Here is a 25,453-nt window from a genome sequence, read left to right on the forward strand (position 1 = left end):
CAGCCTTGACAGAGAGTGTGTACATGTGAACTCATGAAGGTATAGCTTTCATATAAGTGCTGGGCAATTGCTAATATGTTGTACAACTGTTTCCTCTGAAACCTAAATAATACTTTTTGATTAATTTCTTAACATATTAATTTCTTTTGAAGATACTATTTTGTCATTTTACATAATTGAGATCTTATCTAGCGCTCTGGTTGAATAACCATGGGACTATTATCCTTCCTTTAACTCCCTGCTCAGGCCTAGGAATTATATCAACTGTGACAATATAGGCATTAATGATATTGAGGGGTTTTTAGTCCTTTATGTTTCTAGCTCTAAACCAAAATTTACTAGTATGGAGTATTATTATTATTGGTCTTGATTTCAGTAAATCAGGACACAGTAGGCCTGCTCAGTAAATGGCAGAAGACTTCCAAAGGAGGAGAAGTTAGCTAAAAAAAGTGGAATTTTGGCATGAAGCTGTTGGTCATCTCCAAGAGACATTTTGCGAGATTGTGGAGACTGAGGGCAGTATGCTATTAGGTTAGCGAGTTTGATTTCCTCTCATAGGATGCTACATTTATCTCCCTTTGTCCTACATACTTCCCTTAACCTGTATTAAACTGGCTATTTCTGTCTATAATAGACTGAATTGTATAATTTTGCATCTGAAAAGCAGTGTTTGGTGGGCAGCTCACACTCTATGATAGAGAGGAAAGAGAAAATACATCAAATTCCCTGTCAGTTTAACCTGGAAAAATTTCTGTCCCAAATCCAAATATGGCAAGCAATTTACTCAGAGCATTGATAAGGCTGTGCGGGCCAAATATCAGGGAGAGAATTTTCTAGATGATGTAGCTATCGGGTATCCTCTGTTCAGCTCTACCCGTCCCATGACATGTCACAGAAAGCCCAAAAAAAAAGAAAGGGAAAAAGTCTGACTACTTTTTCAGCAACAAAAGAAAAAAAAGTTTGACTTCTGCAACAAGCCAACCAAAGCCCTGATTTGATCATCTTCACTGTCTTGGTGCAGCGCTGCAGGGTTAGGAGCAGGCGGAGGAGATGGGGAACTTTTTGTTCCCTCCGCATCTTACAGAGCGATGGATTGGGCTTCAAGGTTCAGTGAGGTGTTAACTCTAAATCAAGCAGAGGCCATGCATTTTGGTGCACAGCTTCCCATTACGCACACACTTAGGAGCATGCGTGCTGCAGAGAAAATTTACAGAAAACAATACTCAAAGTATATTTTCTCAAAAGAGAGTTAATCTTGTTTAAGTTTCAACAAGAAAAAAAACATTTAAGCAACCAAACCATGACTACGCAGCTTTTGAGGTGTGGAAAACCCTTTAGCTGCCTCATTCATCCCCTTTAACTTGCAGTAACTCCTAGTATGTCATCTACAGTTTTGGTGTAATACCCTGCAGCCTTTCGTAGGAATGTCCTAGGACAGCTTGTGCCATATGGGTTTGTATGGCAAGGGAAGAGAAGAGCTTTGTTTCCCAAGTTTAGATTTTGGTTCCTCTCCGCAGCACTAAATTTGCGTAGGTACACCTTTTTAATGAGATATTCAACTGCTTATACAAATTCTATAAAGCAACCTACTGTGGTCTTTGATCTCTGCTTCATAGAAAAAAAAAAAAAGCTTCAGCTGTTGAATTAATTCCTGTGGCACAGAGCTGCCATGCTGAAAGGAATGCCCACTATACCAGGCCATCTCACTGCCATCTTTCAGCTTCTCATTTCTCAGCATTCAAAGGTCAAACAAAAACCAAGTTATAAATAAAAGCCAAAGAAGGTAAAGTGAGCTATGTGGTAAAGAATTTATGTCGTCAGTATTACATGCGATAAGCTGGCTGGTTGAAGAGCAGCAGCTCATCCCATTCAGCAGTCATGACAACAGTTTGAGCAGCAGTAACCCTTATTGACAGCACACAAAAACCCCAGTGTGCAGCACCTGCCAGGTTTATTTCCATACCAAAGGGTGGGAAGGTTAATCAGGGAGGAGGGGAACGTCACTTTTTATCTCTGTGACAATACCTGCATAAAGCCTTTGGAATATGCTTGGGTCTCCTGGAACATGCACTGAGGCCATGGCACGCAACAGTGTTTGCATTCAGTATTTACCATGTGAAAACCAGGCAACCTGTTAAAAATAAGTATTCAGTTTATGCTGTGAAAAAGTGGGTTGTAATTTGAGCAAAATAATGTTATAACTATGCAAAACAGTGAAGGAGAATTTAAAAGCCTATGGACAGAAGTACGTGACAATCAGAGAATGGAAAAAGTGGTGTTTTCCTTATTAGCTTTGCTGTCAAAAATAGTCTCTCAGACAAGTAGATGAATAAAATTATGTAAATATATGTTCACATAGTGTTAGACTAATGTGAAGTTCTCAACCTGAACATGTTTATCTGGAATAGAAGAGAAAGAGTGCTGCCATATATCATCTTTTTGGAAACTGTCAGTTTGTCACATACTGTAATAAAACCTGTATATGGGAAACAGACTTAGAACAGCTGTACAAGTTATGTTTTGTAGACCTACGTGAAATTTAAGCTTCATTATTTTCAGTTGTCTGTTTTCCCTCTCGTCTATCCGGAATGGGTTCTGCCAAAGGCTGTTAACTACAGTGATAGCTGACTGTCCTGGTTTCAGCTGGGATAGAGTTAATTTTCTTCTTAACGACACTGTCTTAAGGAAGCAGCAGAAGCAGAATACTGTTCTCAGATGATTCACCCAAACTTTAGCCATTCACAAAGTTTTCTCCTTCAATCCAGATGAATTTGGGCCTTTTAAGATTTATATGGGAAGCATCTAACTGTTGCTCTGATAAATGCAATTCTTTTATGACAATATTCAGGAAAAACAGAGGAAGAGGACCTTTTCACCCTGCAGATATGTTTGAATGTGCTGTAGTTCACATTCATTTTTCAGTGACAAATGCAACCATCTTTCTCCTCAGCACTTTTAGGTAGTCCAGCATGTAAGAGTGAGCTAGATTAAATGTCATTGTATAGGCGGTTACATTTCTTGCCCCTGCTGCTTATACTGAGGAACTGTTAGAGTTAGAGATGTCTACTAAAAAGCACTAATGAGTTACTGTTTTGCATGTTTTAGACTTTGCTGTGAGAATAATAAGCTCATTATTGTAATTATCCTTGCACTGCTTCCTACAGTTTCTTGCCACTATGTACACTGTGTGCTTAATTGGATACGTATTACAGTTCTGTCTGTGATGTGGAACAGTGAGGAATTTTGTGGGTTTTTTTCTCCAGCTCTCCTTCGCTCACATGCTGTATCCTTTGACCTGATACTTGTGTTATGTGTTCTGTCTACTCCCAAAGCCTTCTGTGGTTCACCCCGGCAAGTGCCAAAACCATCTTAGCTCTCCAAAATGCTAGCAGTAGCTGGCTAGTATCGAAAAACATGACCTTCTGCATTCTGGCACTGCTGAGAACTCTTGCACCGGTTTATCCAAAGCAATGTGATATGAAGAAAGCAGTTTCTTTCTGCTGTATTCAACTGTCGTGAACTGTAACAATTAATGCTGCACAAATATTTAGACTTGGCTTCACAGGCACTTTTCTGCTGCTTCACCCTCTTTAAAAGAAGCGGGCAAGGACCATACTGCAGCCCACACATAATGCTGTCACTACAACACCTATGAAATACTGAAAGCAGAAAATTAGTATTATGGTTTCCATTGTACGTTTTGGGCTTGTATGTATTGAAACAACTTGTCAGTGGTCTAAGACTTATCTAGGAAACATTAACTAATTGTTTCTGTATCTTTTTTTCTAAACACTTACAGTAGTTCAGAGTCTGAGATGGAGGAGGAAGATGAGGAAGAAGATGATGAACTACTGCCTCAGCAACCCCCTTCAGACTTGGGTGGTGTGCCTTGGAAAGAGGCTGTGCGTATCCACGCCCTCCTGAAGGGAAAGAGTGAAGAAGAGATTGAGGCTGAGGAAAATCATGAGATTGAGGACAAAGACGACGAGGAGGAGGAGGAGGAGGAGGAGGAAGAAGAGGACGAAGAGGAGGAAGACGAGGAGTCAAGCGAAGGTTAGACAGATTGATTTGTCCTTCCTTTCTGCTATACATCAGGGAAAACTGAGTTGAGTATTTTCCATGCAGAATGAAAAAGATTTGCCTTGGAAAACTTTCCCTCTTTCACTTCTTTATTGCTTTGATTTTTGAGGGAGTTATTGTCAAGGAAAGCTTTAGGTGGATCATTCTGGATACAGAAGATCTTTGCCCACAGGGCAATTACAGCACTAGTACCAACACAATATGCTTCCCATACACCATGCCAACATGGGCAATTCACAGCTTTGTGACACTGTATTGTTTTATTTTTTTTAAAAAATATTATTGGGAATTGGGTTTGAATGTGCCCTTTGTTCTTTGGCAGCAAGAGCTGGAAGCATTGTGGAGGCAGTGTTTTCAGTTTTGCAGAGTGCCTCACTAAGGAGTAGTGCCCTGTAACTCTCATCAGGGCATCCCAGAAGCAGCTGCTTGTAGCTCTCCTTAGTTAAAAGATGGCCTTGAGAAATCAGGGAGCTCAGGTGGTTCCCATTTTAGCTCTGAGGGATTTCTGTGGAAAATTTTAGGGAAAGACTCCTTCCCCTGTGTTTGTCTCAGTCATCAAAATGCAAAGTTTGTGCTAAGAATAGACATGTTTCCAGTGTTTCACCACCATGCCCAATTTCTTGCTGATCTTGTCTTTGTCTTTGTACTCACTTTTCCTTTTTGTGAAGACTAGTAGACTCCAAAGAGCTTCTTCGTAAAGGTCTTTGGCTGCCTAATGCAAAGAGAGGTCCAGTTTTTTGAGTCTTAGTGGCAGTTTTGTTGATGAGCTCAGCAGGCCGCTTGGCTACTTTTTCGACGTAGGAGCTGTATCTTCATAACTGAAGTCTGTGGAACTCAAGACTGCTTTTTAAGTATGGTAACATGCATGTTGTGTGTTTAGTCTGCTGAACTATGGTGTTCTTGGATGGACATTGTTTCATTCGAGCAGTTTTCCCGTCAGACACTTTGAATACACCGGGAGTACGGGGAGTTGCTGGATTTCCAGACAGTCTCTCTTTCTGATTCTGTCCTTTCTCTTTCTCTCTTTCTCTCTCTCCATCACTTGTGTGTGTACACGCGTGTCTGGTGTTTTATATGGATGTGTGGTTCCCTCTGCTGTAGAGGGGGAGTATTGCCCTTGGGAGAGAGAGCTGCAGCAAGGCCTCTGGCTTCAACGTCTCTCAAATGAAGAGGACACGGGTACATTTAAAGGTACCCGTATACCATCTCCACTTCCATTTCCCCAAAGGAGGGGGGAATGTTTTAAAGAGCAGGTCCCACATGAGAAGTTTCTGTGTTTCATTTAATTGCTTTACCAGCTCCCTAAAAACTGATTCAGTAGCTGTTGTTATCTTCATCTCCTGGTCCAAGTGCCATATATCAGGTCTGACATTGCCACTGGTTTTGGGAAAAAGATAAAGCTGCCAAGTACCTCAGGATATCTAGAAATCCTGGACTATTTGCTACTGTAGTGTGCCTGAACAGTGACCCCCACGGATTTAGGAGTTTCAGATTTGTTCCATACACATAGACTAATTAGTATGTCAGACACATGGGATACATCAGAAGTACTGCCTTCAGGTTGCCTGTGTCAGCAAACTTGCATTTTTTGTTGTTGTCCTTTGTGAGTTTGTGTCTGTGGGGAGAGTCTGTGGGGGAAGCTAATCAAGCTGTGGCGATCCCTCAGGATTTTTCAAACAGTCATATAATGGGCATAAAATTAATCTGACATTCCAATCTAACTGGTTGTGTTATTTTCCATGATGCATTCTCCTGCACTTTATTTCTGATGGTTGTTTTTTTTGAAGCACTTGGCTCTAATAGCTTGTTAATCCTTTATTCCCTCAATGTGGTTCATTAGAGCCAGAATACGTAAGAGGAAGATCCAAGTGCCTTCCTGCAGGTAAGAGGGCATATGCAGTTGTCGAACTGCATATTTTGCAGTTTATGGTTGTAACAACTGTAGCTTAGCTTCTGACCTTTTTTTTTTTTAAAAAAAAAAAAAAAAAAAGGAAGAGCTGTTACAACTTTTTCCAATTTAACTCTTCTGATGGTAAGAATGAGAAGTATTAGTAAGATGGCTGAAGAGCATGACTGAAGAAGTTCCCCCTGTTGCAGTTGTTAGTGTGCTTTAGACCTAGCTCCTAAGGAGTTGATTTGCGGGTGGCTTCTCATTCCATTAAAAGTTCAACATTGAGACTGCCCACTTCTGAAGCGCTGGTAGGTGCTACAGTGGAACTGGAGGGGAAAGCTGCCTTTCCAAATGTAATTGCAAATAATGTCCGGCTTCCTGCAAAGCTTAGCAGGCAGCCTTGAGGGAAGGCTACACCAGGTGTCATTTGAAATTCTCAAGCATTTAGACCCCAAGGAAATGTTAGGTTTGTCTGTTAGCCAAGCAGCAGTCCCTCGTCTTCCCTTGGGTGGAAGTGTTGATCTGCTAGAGGGTAGGAAGGCCCTACAGAGGGATCTGGACAGGCTGGATCGTTGGGCAGAGACCAACTGTATGAAATTCAATAAGGCTAAGTGCCGGGTCCTGCACTTGGGTCACAACAACCCCATGCAACGCTACAGGCTTGGGGAGGAGTGGCTGGAGAGCTGCCTGGCAGAAAAGGACCTGGGGGTGTTGGTCAACAGCCGGCTGAACATCAGCCAGCAGTGTGCCCAGGTGGCCAAGAAGGCCAATGGCATCCTGGCTTGTATCAGGAATAGTGTGGCCAGCAGGACCAGGGAGGTGATAGTGCCCCTGTACTCGGCACTGGTGCGGCCGCACCTCGAGTACTGTGCTCAGTTTTGGGCCCCTCACTACCAGAAGGACATTGAGGTGCTGGAGCGTGTCCAAAGAAGGGCAACGAAGTTGGTGAAGGGTCTAGAGCACAAGTCTTATGGGGAGCGGCTGATGGAGCTGGGGTTGTTTAGTCTGGAGAAGAGGAGGCTGAGGGGAGACCTTATTGCTCTCTACAACTACCTGAAAGGAGGCTGTAGCGAGGTGGGGGTCGGTCTCTGCTCCCAAGTAACAAGCGATAGGACAAGAGGAAATGGCCTCAAGCTGCACCAGGGGAGGTTTAGGTTGGATATTAGGAAATGCTTCTTCGCTGAAAGAGTAGTCAGGCACTGGCACAGGCTGCCCAGGGAAGTGGTTGAGTCTTCATCCCTGGAGGTATTTAAAAGACGAGTAGGCGTGGTGCTTGAGGGAATGGTTTAGTGGTGGGCTTGGCAGTGCTAGGTTAACGGTTGGACTCTTAAGGGTCTTTTCCAACCTTAACGATTCTATGATTCATCGCTGGCTGTGCTGCTGTTTGTTTACTGGGAAAGGCGAGAAGGACCTGTGTCCTAATCAGGACAGGCTCAGACCTCTGTCTAGAGACTTGTGGAGTAACTGAAGGCGTGTACGTTACACTGGTCTAAATCCCAGATCAATCCATTTTAAAACAATGCAGATCACGTGGGACCTGCTCTTTCTGAGCCTTGCTGAGTGACTATATACTTCTCAGCCATTGCTGGCAAACCTAAACCTTTTAACACAAAATTTTGTGTGGCAATGCAAATGCTAACTCTACTCATCATGGGGCCTGCATGCGAGTGCTTTGGTACGAAGTGAGAAAAGCCCAGGTTCCTGTCCCTGCAGGATGTCCAGTAGCTCTGGTAGACCATGTGGCTGTGCTAATTGATACAGAAAACTCTCTGATGAGGTGACAGAGACATAAAACTGCTAAATACTTGGCTAAATTGTGAATCCCGCTCTGCATTTGAGTTTGTGCGTCTGAACCCTTTTCCCTTTTAATAACCAGCTGGTGATTCTGTCCTTCCTGCAGTTCCTTCTGCCTGCTTCTTCTGCAGTTTTAATGCCAAATCGCACACATAGTCATTCCTGAAATGGAAGTCCCAAACACTTTGTCATGTCTGGGGAAAGCATGGCCAGGAGAGAGGAACTTCGTTAAAATGAGACAGCAGGAAATAACGAGTGCAACCTCTAAATGCTGCTGATGTTTCTTGTTTCCTTCAAACACTAGTGCACCATATGAAAACCTAACTGCTTTTGAGGTTCTAAACTGCTGAAACAGTGTTTTGCCCTACTCAGTGGTAATCCAGCTGTTGTGAAAATTGGCTTCCTGCTTTATAAAGTAAGTGGGTGTTTTCCTTTCAGGAAGAGTCATTTGCTTTTGAAGACCACTCCTGCAGATGCTGAACACCTGTCCCCAGTAGAACCAGTTATTTTATTATGGGTAAATAAAACCTGAGCTATAGTCCTGTAGCAGACAGCAATAGAGACAGGGTCTATGAATATAATACCTCAGGGGAGATGCTCCCACGATGGGTATTCCGCAGCAGTTAAACAAGTTGCTTATCAGTTGCTTTAGGTGCCCGTTGTTCCCTTTGACACCCCATAAGTAGCTGAGCTTTGTGTAGGCAGGTAATTGAGGAGTAATGAAATTTGTTTTAAACAAATTCATTTGTGCGATAGGAAGTCCCTTCTGGGGAGGTGGGGGGGCTGTTAAGTCATAATGAAAATGCTGTTATTCTTCAGAAAAAAAATCTACCCTTCAAACAAGTCAGTACAAAAGAGCAGGAGTAAACAAAGTAGTGTTTTAAGTGCTAAAGTAAGAGTGCGCCCATGTGTGCATATGCACATACACACACGTGAAACTCGGAGATCCACCATGTAATTTAATTCACAAAGAAATACGTAGCCAGCATAGAAAGGAGTGCTTAACCTAATAGTAGGGAAGGAAAGACCTTTGTTTTGGTGCATCAAACTACAATGCAGATTGTCCCTTGCCTTTAACAGCAAGATGTCTTTGGCAATAGTCGTAATGAATAGGCTGAAGGAGCTGGAAATTTCTGCTAAATTGGTATTTACATACCATGTACTGTTGGACACCCAGAGAATGTCTTTCATTTCAGCAAAGCTGCTTGCAATGGAGGTAATCTACAATGATGATTTTAATAGTGTCTCTCTGCCTTTGGAATGGCCTTATTCAGCTTTGATGGGAAGTATGAGGCGCGCTGTATTGGTGTACGCGTGCACACACGATGCTGAGCTTTTTCTGTCTCTCTTGCAAACTGATCTTAGCCAGTAATATTTTCTTTTCTTCTTTTCTTATTTCCTTTCCTATGATGTGTTACCTTTCCTTTCCACTGTTCTCCCATCTTTTCCTCCCTGTCCTTCATACACCCTGCCTACAACCTGGTATGCCATGCCCTCCTCCTGCTAGCTGGAAACCTTAGACTGCAGCAGATTGTAAATCCGGTTGATCCTCTGGAGATCCTGGCAGATGTGCACTGGACACACATCCGTGAAAAAGAGGAGGAGGAAAAAATGGTCCCAACCACAAAGTCCTCCACCTCCAGAGGTAATCTCCCCCAGGCCCCGCACCTTCAGTTCCTGGATCATAGTTGCAACTGTTTAATTTTGTTGCTTCTGCGCCCTTCAAGAGCCGTGTACTTCAGCAGGGGCAGCAGTGATTGAAAGGAACTACTTTCAAATTACACAGAAATTACAGTTGGTTAAACATTTTGCTTTTCAGGTCAGTGTCTACTTAAAATGACCGCTTTCTCAGCTTTATAGTGGTGTGACTTCTTCTGACCCGTTTGTCTCCCTGCTTTGACTCCAGAGCATTTTTCCTCACTACACACATGATTTGATAGTGCTGGCAATCAGCCCTTGGTAACTGACTTTAGGGATAGTAATAGAAGCTGTTATGTGTTTTTTGTGGCAGTGAGGACTCTGCGCCTTTTTAGGGAAAGCTGAAGGGCTATGTTGTGTAGCTACTACAGCAAAGATTGAACAGGGTCAGCTTCCATATTAAGCATATTTCTCTGCTGCTCTTTCCAAAGTGTGTAAGCAGGGAATGATGGGGCTCAAAGGGCTTGCAAATCTGATCAGTGGTGGTTTTGACTCCCTGTGTTTAAGAAATGACAGTATATCTGTTTTTTGAAGTGAGGTGTTACCTTTGTGAATTGCCAGTTACTTAAAGGAAAACTCGGGGGGGGGGGGGGGGAAATGCCAGTAGTCTAGCTGCCTTGTAAGCACCTTCCAGCAGTCCCTGCTGACTTTATTCTAGACTATATTACAGCATCTCTTAAGGTAAGTATGTCATAGGCGCTTTACCTATGCAGAAGCCTAGTCTTAATAAATGTTAACCATGCAGTTGATGAGTAGTGGTCTTCTCTCAGAGTCTGTAACCATTGTGCCAGAATTGTAGAGGGAGTAAGTATGCTGTGGGAAGGGGCATCTTTTACAGCAAACGTGAAATTAAGTTAATGAATGATCTCTATTAAAAAAGCCTTGGGCTTTACTTCATGTTGCCTGCTCGTATTCCATTCCAGATAATTATCTTTTCCTCATTGTTCTAGGTGGTTGGTGGTTTATTTTAATCCTGGTCCAGCTTGATACACAGTTCCAGATCAGTTTGGCTATGCTTGTAGTTGCAGTTTGTAGAATGCACTGGGATTTTCTGGTGTGAAATCTGCTCCCCACAAATAAGAGATGAGTATTTCCTTCCCACTGCAACTACAGAAATAGGCTGTGTTCAACTGTCTGTAACATTCAGTATTGCTAGAGTAGTTGCTTAATGTTTAAAAATGCTAAGTAAAAACGTTAACACGGTTTCTTAAGCTTACTACAATTAGGGTTACTTTAGCTTCTGCTTGAGGATCTATATCAGTATAGTTCCCAAAGTTTTCTTTTGATTTGTATTTTATAATTCCTACTTTTCCATAGTGTATTGGTACAGCTTCCAGCAAAAGATGATCCTTCCAAAAATTGATTTTGTGGTCTTTCCAACTTCCTTTGGGAAGGAATGCAGTATTTCCTTTCCTTTCCTTTCCCTAAAACTGGGGCAAACTAGGACAATCCTGATCAATAGATAAGCTGCTTCAATTACTTCGTCATACAGTACAGGTACGTGCAGGCATATCAGCTTTTTTTTTTTTTTTAAAGGGCTGTTGCCAGTACGTACTTGTGGATACGCTGTAAGTTTTCAGCCCGAGTTCAATGACAATTTGTTCCTGGCTGAGCTGCATTCTGTGACATGAGGTCTTTGGAGAGCCCATCAGTAGCAGCGGCGATAGGGTTTGATGTGAAAGCCCGGGGTAGGGTGACGGTACACAGAAGCCCCTCTCATTATGCGTTGGGCGCTCTTCTTCATCTGCTGGCATTCGCACCCGGGCAGCGCAGGTTCGGGGACGCCTGTTACGACTGCCCCTCTCTTGTTGCTCAGCTCTTTCATCTCTTTGTTTCCCTCCTTTGCAGAGTTTCAAGTAGAGCACAGCAGCAGCAACCTGCTGGTCAGATGCAGTGTTTTTTCTTACTGTGCTGTCCGTATTTCTCTAACATTACAGATCTTAAAGGAAGATTAAGCCCCTGATATTTGTATGTTATCTCGATTTAAATCCCAAGCCTGGAATTGGTTATTTAACATCTCATAGGTTTTACTCCTGTATTTGCTACTGAAAAAATTTCCCTTTGTCACTCTTCTGTTTTAGACGCTTACTGATGGTCTAATTTTGATTTCTTACAATTTATTGTTTTTTAAATTCAGCATCCGACCTTCCCTCCGTACGCCATGAGGCGGTACAGGCGTGGCTGGAGACGGTCCCTGGAGGTAGTTTGGTGATGTTCTATGTATTCCAATGCACAATAACCCTGCCCGTCTCTTCTCCATGCCTTCAGCAGCTGAGCTGGTACTTTAACCCTGGAACTTACGGCCCTGTCGCTACTGCATGACTGGACATGGAGGGAGGGAGGAAGGGGGAGTGTGCATGCACGCCTTGCTCAGACAGTCCATTCTTGCATGAACTCGACATTTGTTGTAACCCTCCTGAAGGCAGGCCAAACAGAGAGGTTATCTTGGGTGTAATAAAGTAGAAAGGGGAATCTAGTTGAGTGCTTCAGTTTGCTTTGTAAACTGAAGACTGGACCAGTTATTCTTTCCGTAGCTCCTTGACTAAAACTACATGGGGCTTTCTCGCAGTCAGAAGATTAAGTGACAGAGGGTGCTTAAAGCAATTGCAGTTCTCTGTAGCAACTGCAAACTCTAGTTATCTGGTGAAGAAAGCAAGAAAGAAGAATAAGGTTGAAGCTGGGATCTTTAGGAATAGTGGCGGCTGTTGTGTCTCCTTGACTTGGGGTTCATGTTCTTTAGGAAAGCCTCAGGCAAGTTGAAGGATGGTAGAGCTCAGCTGCTTTTTTTATGTGGTCCTCTAAGCTCTATTACAAAACCGATGAGCATGAAGATTCTGGGATTAGAGTAAGGGAGTCAATTTATGTAAAGCGGTGAAGGTATCTAAATCAGTGGAACAGCAGTAGTTTGTGGCTAGGTAGTTGATCTACAGCTAAGTTGCTTTGGCACATCAGAATAGCTAGCTTGCCTATAAAACTTTGCTTCTGCTGCTGCTTTGGCAAGGCAGCAGTGTTTACAAGATGTCTGCACACGATGCAGTCTGCTCACGGCTGCTAGCTGATACGAACCAAGTGCTGATCCCAGTTTCTGGCTGCCATAGTGTGTAGCTTCTGAGTTATTGTGTGACAGCTTTTGGCCTCTTGCTCCTTATCCTAACTGCATATACGTATATGCACAGTATATGTATAATATAACCAGCCACCTGCGAGCTCTCCATGTCCCTCAAAATGGGATCCACCCTTGCACCAAGTTGTTACTTATCTATGCATCTGTAATCTTCTGTTGAGTTTTGTGTACCAACCTATCTAAGAATTGATTTTCTCCTCTCTCTCCAACACTCCCTATGTGTGTCCTGTCAGTTCAGGGTTTCTGGATCTGAAGACACACATATAAGTAGTGGTATCAGATATTCTTAACATCAGAGTTACATTTTTGCAAGTTTCGATTAAGATTACTCACATTTGCTGCTGCCATAAAACCATCCCATGACATTATTATTTCCAAACTAACATAAGCTACTGCATACCTAAGCAACGATGAGACTGGGACACAGTTTGGTTTTGTTCAGTAGATTCATAAATGCCCCTGTGGGCAGTCCAGCCTTTGCCATATGATTCAGACTCCTATGCTCGACATCTGTAAGATTCTGGATTTTATAAGCTTCTGACGTAAGGGGATAGGCCAGTGCTTTATCACAAGTAAGTGTAACTGCTTTTTCACAGTAGTTGACAGAAAATAAACTAGCCCATATGTTTGTCTGTCTTAATACTACAGAGGGGAAAAGCATGGAAAAAGATAAATTCTCAGGTTGAAGGAAGAAGACAAACCACCCACTGAAGGCTATGTTTTGAAATAAGCAAAAACCTCTATTAGAGAAAGAGGAGAGGCTGCAAGACCTCAATTTTAGGGAGGGTTGGTTTGTTTTCAAGATTGTCTTAATTAGCAGTGCTAGCATATAAATGGTTCCAAAAGCCACATCTTCACTAGTAAACAAAAAAGATCAGGGCCTACTCCCTGACTCAGGAGAAAGCTGGCACAGCGTGATTCACTCCCATATGGCTAAACTTTTTTGCCATCCAGAATCAGGGGGCTGCATCCAGACTGCCTGTGGGAATCAGCCTCTAGGCCTACCATGGGACCTAACTGCTGGGAGTCACGCCAGGAGCCCTCCTAAAGATGACAGCATGGCACTGTGTGCATTCAGGTCTAGAGACTTGCACCACTTAGTTTACTGGTATAGGTGCACCCAAGAAGGTTATAAGTATATGTGTTATCATTGTTATAGGACCATATCCTATGTGTATAATTAGCAAACATTGTGCATAATAATACATGCTGACTGTGTACACATTTGCAGTGGGATATACAACAGAGTTAAATGTCTGCATGTTGTTGAACATGAATTGATGCTAACTCGCTGCACAAATCTGAAAATGTAGTTAGTTGACTCTGCTGTGGAAAAAAATCTAGAAGTGCTTGTTTCTTTTTTATATTTAAATGATGTTTTATGAAAATGCTTAACAAAAAAAAAAAAAGGCAAATCATCCATAGCACTAGAGATGGGACAAGGTGTCATAAGGTTTAGGTTTTTTAAAAAAGTATCATTTAACAATGAAATTTAGAACCCACAGTTTGGTCTTGTCTCTCCTCCTGTAATTAAATCCTGTCACAAGTAGTAATGTCAAATGCCCTTTTCAGAGTTATAAATTCAAGAATCTTTTCTTTATGTTGACCCAGCAGATCAAATTATGATCTGTAACAGAAAAGAAAGTTTTGAATATATCTTTTTATTTACTTAAAAATATCTCAATTAATTTGTGTCCTAGTTACTTGTACAGCACATCAAGTCTCTTAGACCCTTTTACCAAAGACTACTGTGGCTTCACAGAGTTAAACAGTTTCCAAATGTAGTAATGATCAATCCCAGAGCTAGACTTTGTCTCTGACTTACACCCTCAAAAGCCCATTTCAATTTCAAGATGAACAGTTGTGGTACATTGCGAGATTTCAGTTTTCACCTAATACACATATGCTATAAAGTGGTGGTAACTGTTCTGGTGTGGTAAAGAAAAAAAAAAAGAAAAATCTTCCTGGAAAAACAGTAAACTTTATTCTGATTTTACGTCCTCCCGGTCCCCTTCTTGTTTAATTTTTCACAAGGCCTGTTGTTCAGAAAAGCCCTGGCTGCTTTCACTGCAGATGCCTTGGAGACTCCCCAAGGGCAGGCATTCCTTGATTCGTTGGAGTCTGGAAGTGTCATTTCACCATAGACATCTTTCTTGGTGACACACTTCAGGATTTCTTGTTTTGGCAGTAATTGATAAATATTTCCACTATAAACTGTTGGTACAGTTCAATGTAGAACCTTTTCACTGTATAGTTTGGTTTTTTGGTTGTTGGTTTGTGGTTTGTTTTTTTTTTTTCCCTCCTCAATATTTGAATATATTCTAGCTCCATGGGAGGACAATGATGTGGAGGACGAGCTGGGCACAGAGCCTGCAGACACAGAAGGGCAGGCAGGTGAAGAGGGAGACACGGGTGCAGAGCTGGATGACGGTAGAGTACCACTGTGCATCACCTTTTATGTGAACAGAATTGTATTGGCAGACAATACTTTGTATGAGGGTACTTAAACCTGATCTTATTTGTAGTGATGTAGGAGTTTGTTTCAAAATAGTCACGAGGGAGCCAGGAGTGAAGGACAAAAAGAAACAGAAGAACCTCAATGCCACGGGTTGTAGCATAAATTTCTCATGTCCTCTCACCATCTGGTAACTAGAGGGCTTGGTCTTGTTGTCCGTATTCAGTACTAATCCTGCTGAATAACAGAAACAGAAGTAAATTTGTGAAAAGTCCACAATATTATGCCAAAAATCTTCCCTTGCTAGTGTAAAATGAACTGCATATGCCAGAAAACATTCAAAATTTTCCAGAAAACTGGTAAGGTATGACTTCAATTACTAATTTAGTTATTTGTACTAATAGTCCATCATTTACTGCTCAAATGATTCTAATTAGCACACAAAAAAAGGAGTGAAACGTTTAGGTGTTCAGGTTATGAAAATTATTAGCACCATGTGAATAGAAAGAAAGGATTATGAAAGATTTTTAAATAATAAACAGATGCCCTGATGGACTTGTATCCAAGATCTCTTGTTTTTTTTCCCCACCCCATCCGTGATCAGATGACATTCCATCTGATGCAGAAGCAGAGTTTCGCTTACATCAAGGTGGCTTAGAAGAGCCAGAACTAAAAGTCTCTGAAGATGAAGATGATGAAGAAGGAGCAGAAGGTGCTTCTTGCAGTGTGACAGAAGGTAATAGCTTTCCCATCAGTGTCTGGATGATTGTAATTGCATTTGAGATAGTCTATACATTTATTAGATTTAAGACAAGACAGTCTCTTAGATTTGGACCATCTCACTACTCTCAGTGGCAAGGTATGTGCTTGTATTAACATTTTGTGAAGAACGTTCCGAATCCATTAATTACAGCTTCCTAAAGCATGAGAACCCATCTAACTGCTTTTTCTTGTAGAAGTTTTTACGTTAAAAAGCTTGTACCATTTTGGGCATTTAAAATTTTTTCTCTATGTTCCAAATGTCCAATCTAGAATTTGTAAAAAAAAATGAGAAATTTGTCACTACATGCTGTGTGTAACATTAAAAAAAAAAAAAAAAAAGAATATTAAGAGTCTCATGTGTTTTTCGCAACATTTTTGCTTTCCCTAGATCCATGCAAGCCATCCATCCCTATCCAGTCATCTAGTGACACTGTTCTTCCTCTGTCTCCGGTTGATAGTCCCAAAGCAAAACAAGCAGAGGTAAGAAAGGGCATCTTTTACGTTTTCTACTTACTACCTGTAGTTCAATAGAACAGTTTGTTGGATAAACTGATGAGGACTGATAGCAGTGGGCTTTCCTCCTTTCCTGTCTCTATAATTGATGTTGATCTTCTTGAAGTCTGACTACATTTAGACTTAAAATGTCACGTACTATCTTTCTTTCCTATCTTCAGAGTGTAGTGGCTCTGTCACAGTCACACAAGTTCCCATCACAAAACCCCCAAAAGAATTATATAGGATGTTTTAATTTCAATGTATAGTTAATAATATATATATAGAAAATGCATGAGAGGAGCCTTAAGTAAGGTGTTTCCTGTTTATCCTGGTTTGGCTATCTTTTCTGTACCAAAACCAGATTCTGTACAGTTGCAATTCAAAATTATATTTGTCTTAGTAGTAACCAAAGCAGTGCTTAGTTATTCCAGAGTAACAACATAGTTCAGCTTAAGGAAGTGAGACACGTCCATGATGTACTGTCATGTTTGTTGTCAGCCCTGGAGTCAGCGTGCAAGCATACTGTGGCGTTTCCAGCTACTGGTGTGTAAGAGCAGGAAGTACATGACCCTTCAAATGTTCAATTCAAATTTTTCCCTCCCAAGTGTTTGTTTTTAAGGAATTACTAAAAGATTAGACTTTATCCTAGAGAGTTTTGTCATAAACCAGTTTACTTACCAGGACACATTATGGAATAAGGCTGGTTTGTGGACAGCAATTGCTGTCAACATTCACTTTCTATTAAAATTAAGGGGTTTTTTTCAGGACCATCTAATGATTCTGTTAGACATAGTTATTGTTTATATCAGACAGTGCCTAAATGCAGTACTCAAGACCTTGGTGTTTAATATGTGTCATACAAGCACACAGATAGAGCGCTTCATGCCCTAACGGTCATGTGTCAGTTAAACCAAACTGTCTGCATGCAAAAGAAAGCTAGTGCAAAAGATGTCATTGCAAAGAATGTTACCAGAACTCAGTAAGAGGAGTCCACTGCCAAAGGGTTAAATTGTAAACAACAAATTGTGCTACGGCAGTAATATGGCAGTCTGGATGTAGGACATGAAAACCAAGACTTCTCAGACCATTAAGGGCCAAGGGAATTGCAGCCTAATTTACTCGTAACAGAGAAAGCACCCCTTGCTTTAAGAAAACATTACAGCAGATGCTAGTGAGCAGAAAGTGCTGTATTGACGAGAGCTGGAGAGACTTGCATCAAATCTGTCTGAGATGAGGGACCACCACAATACACAGAGTTGGAGATTCGAAGGAAAAGATAGAAATGGACTTCTGGAATTTAGTTTAGTGGTTTTTCTTCCAAGAATTAAATTTGCCTTGTTGTCATCTACAAAGGACGGTTTATACAATGGGGCAGAAAAATGAACCACACCTCACGAGAAATCTTAAGTCATGTTCCAGGCCTGTGAATGGGATGCCACATGTGGGTTTTTTCATATTTTGATACTTGGATGGTTTACTTATTGCTAACTTTGTTAAAAGCCAGAAAAATGGAACGGTATTCTAATGTGCCCAGTGACTACTAATATTTCCCTTTTTCATTTTTTGTAGAATGTAAAAGATCCCCTGGCTGAAGTATCCCGTGCACTAAAATCTCCAGAGGCACGCTTTTTTCCTGAGCCTTTCATTCTTGAGGAAGGACCAAAGGATGAAATTCCCAAAGACAGGAAAGTCAAGAGCCCTTTGGTGCCACCATCTCCAGTGTTATCCCAGCCGGTTGCATCACCAGAAGCCATTGCACCTACATCACTAGCAGAGTCTCAGTCAGCAGCACCAACATTGGCTTCATCCCCAACATTGGCTCAAATGCCTATCTGTTCCCAGCCTTTGCCTTCTGCTGAAACATCCATTCCATCCCCAGTGGAGCCTCCAGTATGTTTCCAACCTGTCCCAGCCTTAACATCTACTCCTTTAGCCAAACTCGTCCTTAGGGGCCAGGATAGTGAGGTGGAAAAACTGGGGAGTCCTACTACTGCAGAAGAAGCCCTGAAACGGAGTAACCTTGTAGAAGAGTTCTGGATGAAGAGTGCTGAAATCCGGAGGAGCTTAGGGCTCACCCCAGTAGACAGAAACAAACGCTCAGAGACGAACTTCACTGTATCTGCCCTTGAGACAACTCCTCTGAAGACTTTTAATAGTGAGAATATTTCAGGGGATGAAAGGATCCAACTTGTGAAACCCCAGCCTGCCCCAAGAAGACAGGGACTGTCCAAGTTAGAAAACGAGCAGATTTCTCTGCTCACTCCAAAATCTCCATCAGAAAAAGAGCTAAAGAGTTCCAGTGACGTAAGGAGAGATGTATCCAGCAGTTCTGGACTTGGCCTTCAGGAGAGCTCATCTAACATGAGAACTATGGCTAGCCAGAGCTTCAACACTTCTGACTCTACCATGCTTACTCCTCCATCAAGTCCGCCACCACCACCTCCTCAGGGTGAAGAACCAGCCACTTTGCGTAGAAAGAGGCATCAGGCAGTCTGGCAGAATGAGGTTGAAGCCAGGTCACCTCCAACACCAGCATCAACACCTCCTGCTCCCCCACGCCATGAGCCAACCTCTGCTGCCAAAGAGTCAACCCAGGCCAAAAAAGACGACGTGCGGAAATCTTTTGCAGAGAGCGTGGATGAGATTCCATTTGCTGATGATGTAGAAGACACGTATGATGACAGGACAGAGGACTTAAGCCTTCATGAGAAGTTCTTTACACCTCCTACCAGTAGGCCAAGGCCAGAGAAGCCACTTCTTTTGCCCTTGGTCAAAGAAAATGGTGGTCCACCCTCAATGGAGGGAGGGGTTAACCAAAAGAAGAGAGTGTTGCCTGAAATTTCTGCGGAGGCCAAGGAGCTTGCTGAAGAAAGAATGAGAGCCAGAGAGAAGTCTGTCAAGAGCCAAGCACTGCGTGATGCCATGGCTAAACAGTTGTGTAAGATGAAAGATATGGAGATGGCTGCAGCTGCTGCTGCTGGGGCCACAAGGGCACGAAAGGCATCTTCTATGCCCTTGAAGACCAAAGAGTTGTTTTATGACTCTCCAAAGCATCTGGCCTTGAAAATAGCAGAGGGATCCACACGAAAGCATGATGCTGCTAGTGAGAAGTTCTCCACTTCTGCTGCTGATGTGGCTGGACCTGAAGGGTCTGTCACCTCTTCAGAAGGCTCCAGTGGGAAGAGTAAGAAAAGAACTTCTCTTTTCTCCCCTCGTAAGAACAAAAAGGAGAAGAAATCCAAAAACGACAGCAGGCTTTCTGACAAATCTAGTGGTGGAACAGAGGAAGCAACAAAGCCTAGGTCGTTATGGAAGTCTGTTTTCTCTGGGTATAAGAAAGACAAGAAGAAGAAGACCGACGACAAATCCTGCCCAAGTACTCCCTCAAGTAGTGCCACTGTGGATTCTGGCAAGCACAAAGCTTCTCCGTTGGTTACAGCTGCAGGTATAATAGATGTGTGCCTCTGCACTGTGCGCTTTTCCTACAGCTAGGTATCCTTGAAAGTAAGTTTGGCTTACTTTGTCATTCAGCTACTGTGCTGAATGACACTGCTTCCCAGTGTCAAATGGGCAGATCAAGATAAGTGCTAGCAACTAGAATTGTATGTTTACATATTGACAGAATTAATTAGTTGATATGCCACTGAAAAAAATGGATCATTAAATAAAAGCTTCACTCTCGATATGTAAAAGGCACATCTATTTTCTGCCTTAGACTGATTTGAGAAAGAAGCACTGTTTGTTGGAATCAGTTGTTTGTGACATTTCATCTCTACTTTAAGCCTGATCCTCATCTTTTCCTTGGTTGGTCTGTTCCCTTTCTTTCAACCTGGCTCCGTGGATGTTGAAGACTGCAGAGATGCAGTTACTCCTGTAACTCATTGCAGTGATCTGGCAACTGTCTGCTGATCTATGAAGTGGGAATTCTGCGTCCTCATGTAAATCTCTCACATGCCATCAGGTGCAGGCAGAGATATTTAATGGCAACTTGTGATACAGTAAATAAGTTAGCCATAAATGTGATGAAAAGCGAACATGTTGCATTTCTCTGGCCTTGTACAAATGGCCAAAATAGTGCCAGCTGCTGTCATCCAAGTGCTGTATCTGTCGTAGGAGCATTGATACAGTACAAAGGGAGAATCACGACCATTATTTTTAACAGTGCTTGCAGAAAGTGATGCTCTCTTAGAATGAAGCTTCTAACTAATATTGATCATTTTGCAGAGCAGTGCTTCTTTGATCACTCTGTAATCCCAGGCGAAGCAACTGAGACTGGCATAAAAGGACTGAATATTTTTGAAGCTCAATCAAACAACTTAGCAACTGAGTTCTGAAATGTTTACAGAAAGAATAGTTACCACTTCTCTAACTTGCCCTTTTTATTCCTGGCTTCTCAGATTTGCAGCTCCGTCAACACCTGAGTTTCTCAGAGGACTCCGACCTCTCCAGTGACGATATTCTGGAACGTTCCTCCCAGAAATCCAAGCGAGAGGTAGGCAGATGGGAAATGCATTTTAGATGGATGTGCAGGTGATTGTGCAGGCCATTGTGCAGGTCCACAGGCTCAGAGAACCACATCGGAAACTTGGATGGTTAATTTTGTTGTTCTTACTGTTTCTTCTGTGGAACAGGCTTTCCTGTAAGTTGGCTGACTGTTCTGTCTAAAATAAGTTGGTTTCACTTGGTTTCACAATTGCAAGCTACTTCCCACTGTTATTATATGAAGGATCTGTTGTCTCACTGTGACGTTACTTTACCATGAATAGTGAATTTTGTCCCTGTTGTGAGCATGCCAGTGATCTACAGAAAACAGACATTTAATGTCAAAAAAGTAAATTTCACTGGCTCTAATGTTATTGCAAAAAAGATAACAATGAGTTAGTTCTCACTTTTTGTAAGGGTCCGATTTTAGGATATTGTTTTACCAGCCTCTTTGATAGATTGAAGTGGTAGAATTCCAAGCAAACTACAGACAGGAATGTACTTTTGCATACATCAAGAACATAGTCAAGACAGATCATCAAGAGGTAAACTACAGGCCGCAGTTTTGCAACTCATGCAGGTTTGCTTATTTTTCCTGGTAGAAGAGAATGTGTACAGTCTGAATTGGTACCTTCTCTGTTTGGAGAAAAGATGAGCCATCAGCTGTTTCTTCCATTTTGACCCTGTTTTCTTTGAGTACTTAGAATCATAGAATCATTTAGGTCGGAAAAGACCTTTAAGATCATTGAGTCCGTTGCTGAGTATGTCCATAAGTCTGTGTGTGTAGATCACAACTGTGAAGCTGAAATAGATAGTAGTGAGCACCTATGAAATGCCAGTATATAGGGGTTGGTCTTAGCCTGGTGTTCTCGTTCCAGCGTGGCCTGGTATGAACTCTGCTTCTTCTGAGAGCGCTGTTTCTTGTTCCTGACCAACCTTCCCTAGCTAGTGTTATAATGTCATATTGTAAGACATATCAATGGCTTTCTAGCCAAAATAGTTTCACTTTAAATGGTGCTTTAAGGAAGTTACTGAGGAGGAAAGAGAAGACATCAGTGGGTCTCCATAAAAGCCCAGAGAGGAAAACACATTTAGTTTATTTGCACATGTTTATATGTGGAAAATATATGGTGAGAGCCAAGTGCCCAAGTTAGTTGCTTTTAAACTATTTATTTCAATTTTAGGATGGCACTATTAATGCAAAAATAAGTGAAAAATGTAAGGAACTACTCAATCATAGTAATGGGGAAGAGCCCTTCTTTCATTCCTGAGAGCTTCTGAGCTCTGCTAGACAGTTTGCAAGGTTTGGAGGAATAAGTAGAGATTTCATTAACCCCACAGAACACTAAAGCCCTTCTGGTACTGAAGAATGAAAAATGTGTTCCCCCTGTCCCTTCCTGATGGTGCCTGGTTCACATGTTAAAAAAACTTGGGAAGAAGAGTGCACCTGAGAGGGCAGTGTCACAGGCACAGTGGTCTGTGCCTCCTGTCTCAAACCTGTCATCCAGTGTGCACAAATCAGGCTCAAATGGCAGGATCTAGTTGATACTTGGCTCAGATGGCAAAGGTATGGAAGTACTGCAAATTGAAGTGTCATAGGAAATGCTTTCTATGTGTGTATATATAGTGGAATGAATTAGGATCACTGATGAATTTAAGGCTGGTGGAAGCAGTTGATGAAGTAAGTAGAAATTTTCTGTATTTACTTACCTGTCTTTTAATCTCTCTCCCTAGTTGATCTAGCTCTCTTCTAAGAGGAAGATTATCTTGGTTTTATTTTATTCCATTTTTTCTCTCCCCCTTCCATTCCTCCTTGCATGCCCTCAAGGTGTTTCATGAGAAATTCTGCATTTTCCAAGAGATGCAGAAGAATGAGGTACCTGTGGCTAGCAGAGGACAGATATGCAATACAGGGGGTTCAGATAAGAGTTACAGAGTTATTGTTCCGCCTTTTAAGCTCCTTCAGGAGGAAGCAGGGCTTCAGTAAGGTCCATGCTTGTTTTCAGACTTTGGTATGCCTTGATGGTCACTTATTTTTCTGTGCTGAACTACTTGGATTTAAAATGGCTTTTGCAGAAAAAAAATCTCATCAATAAGCATTGGAGGGGATAGGTGACAGTGGCAGATGCCTGGAATCCTAATACTGAAAATATCTCACCAGCTCTGCCAAGGGTATGGTGGTAGTGTCTCATTTTCTCCCATTTGCTGTTGCTGAAGTTACATTAAGAATTGTTTTGCTCAGCATCTGCCTGTTTTCTAAAGAATAGTTTTGAGAATGAATTTATTTAGAGGAAACGAATCTGAGAACTCCACTTACCTAGTTTTATTGCATCCTGTCCAAGGATGTAGAATGTACATGCAAACACTGGAATGCCTTGCTGTCAAAAGAAATGTAACTGAACTTCAAGACTGACAAAACTGGGTTTCTACTGTTTTGGGCTGGGGGCTGTATTTTTTAAGTTACAAACTGCCTGCTACTTATGGGTAAGAGTTGTCTTCCCATGTGCCACGTAACTTTTATGTGAACCCCTTCTCTCAACTGAAATTCTGCTTGTGCTGCTTTTTTGGTAATTGTAGTGAGCTTGCTTCCCAGCCAGCTTGCTCTGTTAGGCTGCTCTTTGTGATCAGCAGTGAATTCATTCAGCGTTGTTTAATGTAGTGTCTTTCAAGAGAAGCATCTTGTAAAGAATTCCTAATGTAAATGCCCCGTGGGTCTCGTGTTTATAGGTGTGTATCGCTCTGTGTGTGTTTGTCATTGTTCCTGTACAATTGTGGTATTGTGATCAGACGTGCGTTTTACTGCCACAGGTAGCTTGCTTTTTACTGAAGTTTGCGTACATGCTGAAGTTGTTCTATGGCTTCTCATTTGTGATAGTTTTTAGTTAATTGAATGTGAAAATGCAAAATGCTGGCTGTTCACCCAGAATGGCACAATGCCCTCTGTACTTTATGACCCAAGGGAAATTTATCTCTCTTATAAACCCTAAGTAGTCTACTTGCCTTATTTTCAGGTACAGGGCAATGTAGAATGTCCTTGGACAGAGAAGGCAGTGATTTCTCTTCCTTTTCTCCTCATTTTCTCCTCCTTCTCATAATTTTAGTTCATCAGGCTCTCTGGAGGTTCTCTTTTTAGACAGGAAAATTCTATTACTGTAGGACACATAACCCACTCTGAGCCCATCTGTTTTTTCTACTGTCACAAAGCAGTGAGAAAGATTTATGATGTTAGTTAAATGCAAATGATCATTTCTATGAAGTAGAGGTAATTTAAAACCATGAAATAAACACAACTCCTAGGAGAAGCTGTAAATCAAATTATAAATGGGGAGTTGTGTGACAGAGTAATATATGGTTGGCTGAGCCAGTTCAGACCAAATGTGCCCCAGCATAAGCCATTATTGCAAATCTAAGCCAAGATTTTGTATGTGTATGTATGCGTACTTGTTCAGTGGACATTAAAACCATAGGTAGAAAGAGGCCAAATAATTCCTCTAGAAAAAGGTATTTCCAAGTTGACTGTATCTTCAAAGAGGCTGCCAAAGCTAATTGCCTTCAGGAGAGTGCTAGAAACTTGATTTTGCGGACAGAAGTTCCATTGTGCTTCATCAGTCTGGGTCACGTTCAGCATTTGCACAATTTTATGTTTCATTTAAAAAACAGCTTTGTTTTGTTACTGTGCATCTGTTTTCAATGTTGAACTGATTTTGCTTCATTTTGTACGTTTTTTTTATTTTTTTTTCCTTTACCATTCCCCCTTTAAAGTCGATTTATGTACCACACGCCTTGGCATTCAAGAGATCATATTCGTCAAAGGTAGTGTCTCCATTCCCACTAGTTGGCCATTGTTGCATTGCATGTCCCTATATTAACCCATTGAATCCGTAGCTACCCATCACATGTGCACTAACATCACAAACGTTGACTGTGCATGCGTGAGATGTTAGCAGACATGGGCAGCAAATTCTTTGTAGAGGTTGTCTACCAAAAATGCATTAAGCTCTGAATTGTCTGTCTGGTTAGAATGCATGCAATTATCAGTGCACAGCAGTGCACCACTGTACAGAGTGATGTGGATGATCTTTGAGCTTCAGAACAAATAGGTTTTCAAGGCAATTAAATATATATGCATATTCTTTTTTTAATACTTAGACTATGAGTTCAAGTGAATTGTCACACTTTAATCAGTATCCTTCAAAATGGTTGAGTTCACTGAAATCTTAGTGAAACCCTGTATCAAGCTAAAATCAAGACAGAAATTGCACTTCTATTTCAGGAATGTTGCTGCTTTCTGAAATTCTTATTGTTCTGTCTTCACAGTCACAACAGTGTTACATGGGATAGGAGCGTCACACCCTCTATCACTTTGTCTTCTGATTTGGGTATCATTGTGGATTTTGTGTTTTAAAAAAAGAAAGAAAACGTAAAGTGTTAACTTCTTGGAGCTTTAACGATGGTGCTTGCTAACCACCTGAGAGATTTTTAATAGAGCTGTCATCCTACCTTAAACTGCATTCACTGAGAACAATAAACCAGAGGTAGACTGACCAATGTGGCAGTACAATAACTAGATAAAGGAAATTTCAGGGTGTTCTGTCTTAACATTTTGTCCTTAAAAGTTGACTGTCCATGGAGAAGATCTCTTTCCAGAAGTGGAAGACATCTGTTTACAGCT

General features: G+C 41.6%; 1 protein-coding gene across 7 annotated transcripts in view; it reads left to right on the forward strand.

Annotated features, from left to right (window-relative positions):
• Positions 1-25,453, forward strand: part of MICAL3 (microtubule associated monooxygenase, calponin and LIM domain containing 3) — a 165,981-nt gene that overhangs the window by 114,946 nt on the left and 25,582 nt on the right. For 5 of the 7 annotated variants that reach the window (XR_014228069.1, XM_082310794.1, XM_082310797.1 and 2 more), the window contains 7 exons: positions 3,800-4,053; positions 11,601-11,663; positions 14,913-15,017; positions 15,647-15,778; positions 16,193-16,284; positions 17,869-19,744; positions 20,697-20,791. Coding sequence is in view for 6 of the 7 variants with exons in the window: in XM_082310794.1 (XP_082166920.1) it covers positions 3,800-4,053; positions 11,601-11,663; positions 14,913-15,017; positions 15,647-15,778; positions 16,193-16,284; positions 17,869-19,744; positions 20,697-20,791 (2,617 nt within the window). In the remaining variant the exon portion in view is untranslated. Of the gene's footprint in view, positions 1-3,799; positions 4,054-5,181; positions 5,272-9,272; positions 9,411-11,600; positions 11,664-14,912; positions 15,018-15,646; positions 15,779-16,192; positions 16,285-17,868; positions 19,745-20,696; positions 20,792-25,453 lie in introns of all 7 variants that reach the window. The other 2 variants (XM_082310800.1, XM_082310796.1) reach the window with 2 other exon arrangements.

The sequence above is a fragment of the Platalea leucorodia genome, assembly GCF_965183815.1.
Source record: "Platalea leucorodia genome assembly, chromosome: 4".
Classification (NCBI taxonomy): domain Eukaryota; kingdom Metazoa; phylum Chordata; class Aves; order Pelecaniformes; family Threskiornithidae; genus Platalea; species Platalea leucorodia.